The sequence below is a fragment of the Rhagoletis pomonella genome, unplaced genomic scaffold, assembly GCF_013731165.1.
Source record: "Rhagoletis pomonella isolate Grant_MI unplaced genomic scaffold, Rhpom_1.0 Rhpom_scaffold_01248, whole genome shotgun sequence".
NCBI lineage: Eukaryota > Metazoa > Arthropoda > Insecta > Diptera > Tephritidae > Rhagoletis > Rhagoletis pomonella.
The window spans coordinates 34,114-43,516 of record NW_023459802.1 but is presented as its reverse complement, the minus strand read 5'-3'; the positions used below and the strand labels follow the sequence as shown (position 1 = coordinate 43,516).

At 36.7% G+C, this 9,403-nt stretch overlaps 1 protein-coding gene across 1 annotated transcript; it reads right to left on the bottom strand.

Annotated features, from left to right (window-relative positions):
- Positions 1–343: 343 nt before the first annotated feature.
- LOC118752130 lies at positions 344–1,864 on the bottom strand. The gene has a single exon (XM_036486977.1). The coding sequence runs from the start codon at positions 1,143–1,145 to the stop codon at positions 474–476; it is 672 nt and encodes a 223-aa protein (XP_036342870.1). The 5' UTR covers positions 1,146–1,864; the 3' UTR covers positions 344–473.
- Between the last annotated feature and the right edge of the window lie 7,539 nt (positions 1,865–9,403).

The window sequence follows — 9,403 nt, the reverse complement described above, 5'->3', positions numbered from 1 at the left end:
TAATAGCCCCGTCAGAATGAGTACTTTGCGTACGTGACGCCCAAAGATGCAACTGACAGTTGAGTAGACCGTATAAGTTTGCATAGAGAACGTCAGATTGGCAACCCTTGCGTCGACGGACTCAACGAACGTTGGCCAACTCTCAACATTTGACGCAAGTACGTCCGTCACTGCTGACAGTTGTATTACCCTAAGTTTATAAAAGACAAGACACTTGATAATATATATTATTTGTCACATTATTTGAATAAAGTAGACGTCCAGACATTAAACAGGCTTCGAAAATTTTAAGTCAGTGACGAAGACAATGAAAACGTTGGAATATTTAAATAAAAAATGTATCTGATTTTTGGTTGCAAATGCAGCACCTTCATTGTGGCGCCGTTCTACATTCCTTTACGTTACGTCAGTTTCATCCTTGAGCGTCACGTATGCGCAAAGTACTCATTCTGACGAGGCTAAATATAAGCCCCTCATACTTTCACAAGCACATCATTATTCCGCTCCAATGTCTCACACTCTTCGCGTAGCTTTTCAAATTCATTTTGATTTTTGTCACATAGTTGCATTAGCTGCGTATTGATCGTAATAACACGTTCGCGTAGCATCGGCAAGGTGCACTGTCTCAATCGGTCCGGTTGTTGGACATCTTCTCGTATAGATTTCACCTTATCGCGCAATTCCTGCACCTCGCGAAATGAGTTTACACGATATACCTTCAAATCCTCTTCTAATTGCACTTTCATACATTCGATTTCATTAGCCGATTGCATTGCTTCAATGCCAGCCGGTGGCTGCGCAAACGCTGTGGCGCCATTGTTATTGTTGGCACTAGCCGGTGGATCCTCGTAGTTAGCCGGATTCAATTTCACCTGACTACATTCGAGATACTTTTGTTGGGTCTTCAGGCGCGTCAGCTCACAGAGTAGCGTTGTGCAGGATTTCTTCTTAAGCAATGTGTGTGCGTAAGTGCTGGTGTACCTAGTACCTGCACCTGCTGCAGCAGCACCTCTCTGCGATGTCAGTGTTGCCGCCGGCGTCATCGTCGTCATAGTCGTAGTCGTCGTTGGCGCGGTGCTGACGCTTTGTTTACCAGCCAACGCCTTTGTTGCCGCCGGCTTCGCATTGTTGTCGTCGACTTTCATGCTAAGATTTTTTGTTGATGCTGCCACGTGGGAATGCTGGCTGTGCTTTTGTGACGTGGATTGTGTGGCTGTCCTCCTTGGTCGATGTACTTGTTTGAACAACTTGTACTTTGGTTGCTCGGCTGCTTCAGTTTTGTCGCTCAAGGCGCTTTCTGAAACTCAACTAGGCAGAAGCTGACTGTCGCTTGGGTGCAGCGTGCAGCGCCTATATACATGTGCAGCGTACACCTTATTCAATCGTCCACTAGTTGTGCTCTTCTTCTACTTTCAGCAGGACCTCTTACGTAGCCCTACTCGTAACGACACTTCATGCACTACGTAGCTATTTAACTAATCGACTGTCTGTGGCTGTCGCTACTACTATTGCGTGTTATTTACACCAAGTAATCAAACGTGATCCAGTTGCCACCACCAACCGTCGCCAACACCGCCGTCGCCGCAGCCTTTTTATGCCTTATTTGGTTCAACCAACGCAGGCACGTTCCCCTCCCACTTGTATCCAGGCTATGTGGTTGGTAGCCGCAGTTGCTAGCCGCAGTGTCCTAGAAAATCAACTGCAATACTTTCCGCTCTCCCGTCCAGTCCGCCAGTCACCAATCTTCGTCGAGCCGCTTGGTTGCGTTGCGGGAATGTGTTGCGGGTAGTTTAATCGATACGCGCGCCTCTGGTAAAGCGCTGCTATTGTTTGCCACCTTTTTTATCGTGATTGTTTTGCCTATTCTATTTTTTTTTTTTAGTTTTTGTGCTGGTTTTTCTTTGCTTTGTTTTGCTTTTACTCCGGGGTCCTTCCACTTCTCGCTATGGATTATTCGCTCGCTATATAGGACTCCATGCAATTTTACCCGCCTTCTGTCGTTGCACGGTTTCTGTTATTGTTACGTTAGCTCACCGCTATCTGCTTCCTGCTCGCCGCCACCATACGATCTGTATTTAAATGTATAAAATTAATTGTTTTTGTTTTTGCTGCTCCTATGCTCTGATTTGCCCTCTGCCAATGCGCTCATCTCACTAGCTCGCTCACTCATTCGCAGAATGCTGAAGAACTAACGTCAGCCGCTTTTGACTTGGCTGGCATGGCCTGACCTGATTGCTTCCGAACACCACAGCGCGAAAGTTTTTAATCTTCTCTTTCGCTTTGATTTAACGATTTATTGTTTTTTGTTGTTCTCTTTACTCCATTCATTTTAAATTCGTGTCAAAGGTGACTAAACTTTGTGTTACTTTTCTGTTGTCTGGAGACCATTCTAATGATTACATAATATCTACATATAAAGAGTTTTGCAAAATTGTTATCGATATACATACATATTTACATAAGTAATACGTCAGATGTACTTATCTATATTACGCAAATAATAAAAATACTTTACAACTTCTTGCAGACAGCAAAAAACCAACAATGTTGAGTAAGGATAGGCAAAATGGTCCGTTTGTGACCTGTCACAAGGTACACGTTGACGCTCTTCCTGAACTTAGTGTTTTCTAGTGACGTCTGCTTGGCAACCAGGGTTGCCACTTTGGTAAATTGTTGCCAAAATTGGTAGAAAAAATTTGGGTTGGTAAAAAGGTAAATTTCTTCTCATTTTGGTAGATTTTTGATGAACTTTCCGTTCCCGATTTATTTTTCGTAGTTATCTCTAAATATATTATAAATTTCTTTGCATACTTTTTATATAATTACATACTTATAAATGTATATCGATATAAAGCGAACATATCGCGCTCCATTCAAAACTAATTTTACTGGAATCCCGAGGAGCTTTTGATTGCCTAAATATTTTAAATGATTATTTAAATATAAAGAAAAAATTAACAGGTATGTAATTACGCACTATGATTGATCGCAAAAAAAAATTAAATCAAAGCCATTTTTTATCAATGGTAAAAAATAAAAAAAAAATCAACGTGAATTTTAAGCAGCACATTGTTGGCTATAATCAAATAGTATTTGCTTTGAAACTCCATACCTTAAATTGTTCTACAAATTCCGAGTAAAAAATTTGAAATTTAGACGAAATTTTTTGGAATTTTTTTATATGTTGTATATTGTTTGAATCCCCGATTTTTATGAATTCGGTTAAAGCAGTAAAAAAATTTTACTCGAAAAATATTGCCAATATGAGAAAAAATCACTTTTTTGAGTCACTGTATTTGTCTATAATAAATCGAGTTGAAGTTTTTCAAATAATGAGGTTTCATTGTTGCCTTTAGTTCCATCACTTCCGATTTTGGTTGAAAGAAACTGAGAATATGCCAATAATATGACTCAAATACCGTATAACTAGTTAAATAAAAAGTTCTTAAAAACAATTTTAATTCTTATTGAAATAACTAAAAACAATATATAAAAAACTATAGTTTTAACAATATATAAAAAAACTATAGTTTTAATTAAAATAATTAAAACAATAACAAAACTATAGTTTTTATTAAAATAATTATAAAAAAGTTATTGGTAGATATTTCCCAGATTTGGTAGATTTTTTTCAAGTGGATGGTAAACATTTTTTTTCGTCAGTGGCAACCCTGTTGGCAACGATCAGTATGTCGTTCTCTAGCAAGGGATCCTGAGCACTGTTGTCCGATTAGCTTTAAAATGAGTTCCGTGGCCGCACCCAGCGGTGGAGTTCATAGTGAAGCCATTGGCCATACCGCTAGGATAGACCGGGCAATTATCTCCAGCATCGCTCCTTGTCAAGGAAAGAAAAATTCCAAGAACTTGTATTTGTAGCAACTAACGACCTTGACGCTCTCCTTCCAATCGAGTTCGGGCATCAATTTCATGAACCGGGCATCCACAAGTAGCCAGTAATTTGGCGTTCAATTCCCTTTATCCTCCACTTTGTCGGTGATGGCTTTCTAAAGATCTGTCTTCCTTTCTTTCCCATTTCGAGAAGGACGATGGATCTCTCTTCCTAATTTTCCTAGAGAACAAGTTCGATCTCCCGTAGCCGTTTCTGGTCTTCTAAGATAGGCTTAACTCCCCGGAATGGTTCAGCGAGAAAGAACATCTCTGCTTCGGAGCCAATGTCATTGACGTGACTTGCCTGCGACAACGAATATTCATCGCCGAAAGCGCTGCTGACGGCGCGACTTTTAAACTGTGATCCGATTTGCTGAGGTTGTGTTAATAAATGTACCCAGTGATTAAAATTAACCGAGGGTGAAGGGTAAAGCGCAAGCACAGTGGGAGAAATTTACGGTATTACGGCACACCAATATTAAAAAAAAAAAAACAGGTTGAGTCAGTTTAGCCAGCTCGGCTTTTCTTACACAAAATACTCTTTCAAAAAGTCATTAAATTAATTATTTAATAAGTCTCAAGTGCTCTCTATTTTTTTTTTTTTGTAATATGTAAGAAATGTTACCCTTTTCTAGATTAAAACCAGTAAAATAAATAAATAAAATAAAAGGGCTGAACTTTGGCTTATCCACCTCGCTCTTCACCTGACTACAGTAAATATCTACTCTTATTTCAAGCAACTTTACGGTCCCTGGACAATGTAAATGCATAACAGGCGAACTTGTCAGGAAGACGGCCTACCTGTTTGACGTCAACTGCTCTCAGCATTAATTTCCTACGAATCATTACTTAAACCGAATATCTGGTCCATTGCCGGTCTGGATGATCTGGCCCAACTTCGACAAGAAAATGTCAAACTCATTTATTCGCCTCGCATGTCCCCTGCTCATGCAAGTGATGGAAATTACAATTATAAAGCAGTATCTCTGCCACTGCCACTGGAGCTAGAAGATGCTCATTTCACCTTTACTTCTTTGGCTGTCGAAGCGCAGCAGGCACTCATGAAATCTCCCGTTTGGCGATCACTAGTACTTGAAATCTGAATACGTTTAAGTTGTTTCGTTTCGAATGATAACCTTACCTTAAAACCACTGCAAAAGAATCTTACAGATTTTACGTCATACCTTAAAAGTGTACGCATACCGACACACATACCCAAATACATAAGTACACCTGTGATGTCGTAACACATCCTCGCTGCATTCTTTGACTACTTCTTCCCTCAGCCAGTCGATTTGTCAGTTCATTTTGTTACGCTATTATTGTCGTGACAATTCACGACCTGACATCATTGCCGTTGCATTGGAAAATTATGCAAATATCCATGCTGCAGTACTCGTAAACGAAGGCTAAAAAAAGGTATCAGCCGTTACTGTTTTGATTTAACCATAAGGTTAAGTATAAATGTTTGCATTGTTTGTTTTTTTGGCTGCAGGTACAAGAAAGTGTCCTTACCTTACAAACCAACAGTATCCGTTTAGAAAGTGAATTTAAAAATATTCCTTGAATACTTAACTACAACACACTGGCCACTTCTAGGCCACCAGTTGGCCAAACATGCAGGTACTACTTAGCTACATACGATAATGTATTGTATTTGTGTATGTACTTATTTAGCTGTGTTTAGTGAAGGCTTTTAAAGTTTGCCAATATATTTTAGCTCCCCCGTGAATTATTTGAGGTTACAAGTGGAACGTGGAACCGCCTTTAGAAACTTTATCGTTCAAGTAGAAAGACTAGTCGGGTTGCTAGTACATACATATGTACATACTTTTTATACATATATTCGGGTTTGTTTATGCATATACTCGTATGTACATATATGTGCATACACATGTGCATCTAAAAGTTGGTAGCACGTTATAAAACCTCTCTTGCAGCCAGAATGTGAATCAATAAAATAAAAGGACAAATTTAGCTGTGCTTTAAAAAGTGGCGCGATAATAAACTTGCCTATGTATGTACATATGTATGTATGTACATACGTATAATACTCTTATTTTCACATGCAGTTCAAACTATTTGTAGGCAATTTTGCAAAAACATCTTTACCAAAGGTATTATTACATAATTGTCCTCGTCATTAACTTTGCATTCGTCATTGTCGACGGAATGTCCTGCGGTAATAAATACTGCACACAAACATACACTCAAATATTTGTACATACATATATTCATTTTTATTGTAAGTTAAAAATGTTTGTCGCTTACTTAAAACAAGGTAAATAATCACCTGGTCTGTTTTGTTTCTTTAGTTTGGCGTATTAAAAATTGTACTTATACATATATGTACATAGTACATTAGACCGTATCACCTTAATATCAGTAAATTAAAGCTTGCCAAATATCATAAAAATTTTGCTAAGGAAACTCCAATAGAACTACATATTTAAAAAAATATATTTTCCAATGTTGGTGTTACCAAAAAAAAAAAAACAAATCTCGAAATTTTCTTCGCAAAAATACTTTAGAGTCAGGGATGAGTGGCAAAGCCAATTCAAAGCCCATTGCGAAGTTAAATTTCGTCGCATTTTAATATTTTTTTAATTCCTAAATTGGAGAAAAAACAATGTCAGCACATCAGCTGTGATCAGCTGATTAAGTTAAGTGACATTTTGACAAGTTTTGGCGATTTTTTGTTTGTTTGTTCAATCTTTATAATTTTTTTATAAAAGTCTAGCATATTACGTGACCAGCATCACATAAATTCAAATTTCAAAAAGATTCAAAATTCAACAACGTGCAAAAATTGTCAAAATTCAACAAGCTTTAACAATTTCGCCCAAACATTTTTTTTTGTCCAGCATGAGGATACTTTTTTACCGCTTCTCGTTCCATTTTGGGCCCATAAGTTTCGTATTGCTGTAAGTGTGCGATACAGCGACCGAGGACAAAAGGTGTGATCGAAACTAAATGTGATTTTCGTAGTTTTGTTCTCAAAAATGCTTCAAAACCAAAACCAAAATGACAAAAAAACGTCGAGAACGTTCTCAATGGGAATTATATAAGAACAAAATAATTAATTTAAAAAAAAACCCTGTGTAACGATTCTAAAGAGAACAAAATGCGAACAATACTTTCGGGGACATTTCTAAGAGACCGAAATGGGAACAAAAGTTACCGGTACATTTTGGAAAAGAAGTAAATGGGAGGAAGTCTTTCGAAGAACAATTTGAAACTAAAGTCTCAGGAACTTTCTGACAGAGAACGAAACGGGAACAAATCTTCTCTGAACTTTGAAGTGTTTGAATATTAAAATTAAGCAAAAAAGAACTGAAAGATAATTATGCAAATTAAGTCAACGAAGGACTTACGGCACGAACTTTTCTGGCACAAAAAATTAAAAATTTTCCCGGCACAAAAAATTAAAAAAATTTCTATAAGTGGACAGTCTACCCTAATAATCTTTAAATAATGTTCTATTCGTGTACTCGCTTATACTAACATATACTAATCAGTTTTAGCTGTTAGTTGAGTTATAGCTTTTCAAAATCCTCAAAATCCTTGAAATTTATTAGCAACAAAAAACAAAGCAAATATGTGAAAGAAACACAAGTAACGCGTACATATGTATGTACTTGCAAACAACATCAATAATCACACAAAAAATGACAAAGTCATGTCACACTTGTCTTAAGGAGATATATCCATATTCATCTATTCGTCAGCTCATCAATTCATTGTCTGGCCGCTACCCCTACACGCCCACCATGCGCTACCAATTAACGCATTGCCATTCTCTCCTCTTGTCTCAACGTTCTTGAGCGTGTGCAGAAAAATACGGCAAGGCCGTGTGCACTGTAAAACTGTCATTAGTGGCGAAATGTCGTACGTTTTGTATTGTTTTTCTCCTTATGTCTGCGAATTATACCGAGCATACAAATATAAATATGTAGATTAGGGTTGTCCAAAAAAATAAAGTCGAAATTTTAATGCTCTCACCCTTTAGGATTGTGCTATGCCGAAAAGAAAAATTATACCCTTGTTTTTTTTTTAAATCAAAACATATTTAGTGGTCGCTCAAAACGCTCAAAGTTTTGCATGTATTTTATATCGAAAAACAAAACATTTTATTATTATTAACTATTATTAATAGTACCCTTAAAAACCTCAAATCGGTCCCCTCGTTACTTTTTTTTTTAAGTTTTTAGGGGTTCTATAAAAAATAGTTAATAATAGAAAATGGTTAAATAAACAACTGGATATTGTCACCTGTAGACAAACGAAGTTTTCCGATCAAAAAATATTGATTTTCAAGATTTCCATACCACTTCTGCGAAAACTTGTTTGTTTCATATTAAATATTTACATGGAAAACTTTGAGCGCTTTCAGCGACTCTAATTTTTTTTCAAAATAAAAAAACAGGGGTAAATCGTTTTCGATGTAGAATATACCTGGGGGTGAGTCATTCAAATTCCGACTTAACTTTTTCACATGCTTTTTTTGGACCACCCTAATGCAGGTACATACTCGTATGTTTACGTAATATATGTTGGTATATTAACCCAAAATTGTCACTTAGTCAGTCAATCGGGTAAACAAATGAATACGAGTCGGGTGATCTGACGAAAAATACCATCAGAAGCAGTGGTTGAACAATTTGCCCTGAACTGTTGGTAGTGGGCCGTGTGTTTGTTTTTTTTAAAGCAAAATGCCTTTGAACAATAATAACAAAGCAAAGTAATGAAATGAAAAATGGCAACAAAATTACTTTACAAATACTTAATCATTTCGCACAAGTTAATACAAGTACTTGTACGTGCATACTTGCTCGTACATCTGATGGTGGAAGGTATGTGAATATTTTCCAATTTTCCTTTCTCAATATGAGGAATTCGGCTATTTATGTAGTAAAAAACTTATATATGTACCCTAGGATGCCTTATTTAAGAAAAAGGATAAAAATAAAAAAATTAGAAAATTTTGGCTTAATTCTGGGTCATTCGCGAGCTGGATCACGATTTAAAATATGTAAAACCTGTCTTAACTGATTTTCGTGATCTTGAAACCTTAAGAAAGATATGTATCCCCTTTCTCTCGCAATTTAGAGTGCTTTCAGAAAAAATTTGCTCAAATATATAATGCTTGTTCATGAGCTGAAAATATGTTAATACAAATTGTTCGATTCTCTAATTAAATCAAAGTGTTTGGCAACATAAAGGATGAAATTTCTGAACGTCAACACGGGTTCTTCCCGGGGACGAATCAAATAGTGAGTTAAGTTAAAAATCAGGAACAACTGGATGTAATTTACACAGACTTCTCTAAAGCCTTCGATAAGGTTAGCCACACTATACTTTTGCGGAAGTTGAGGAGTCATGGTGTTCATGGGAAACTTATTGATTTCTTTGCAAGTTTTCTATCTAATAGAAAACTATTTGTAAAATTAGGTAGCACTATTTACATCAAGAGTTTCTATTATTTATAAACGATTTACCAAATTACTTTAAGTTT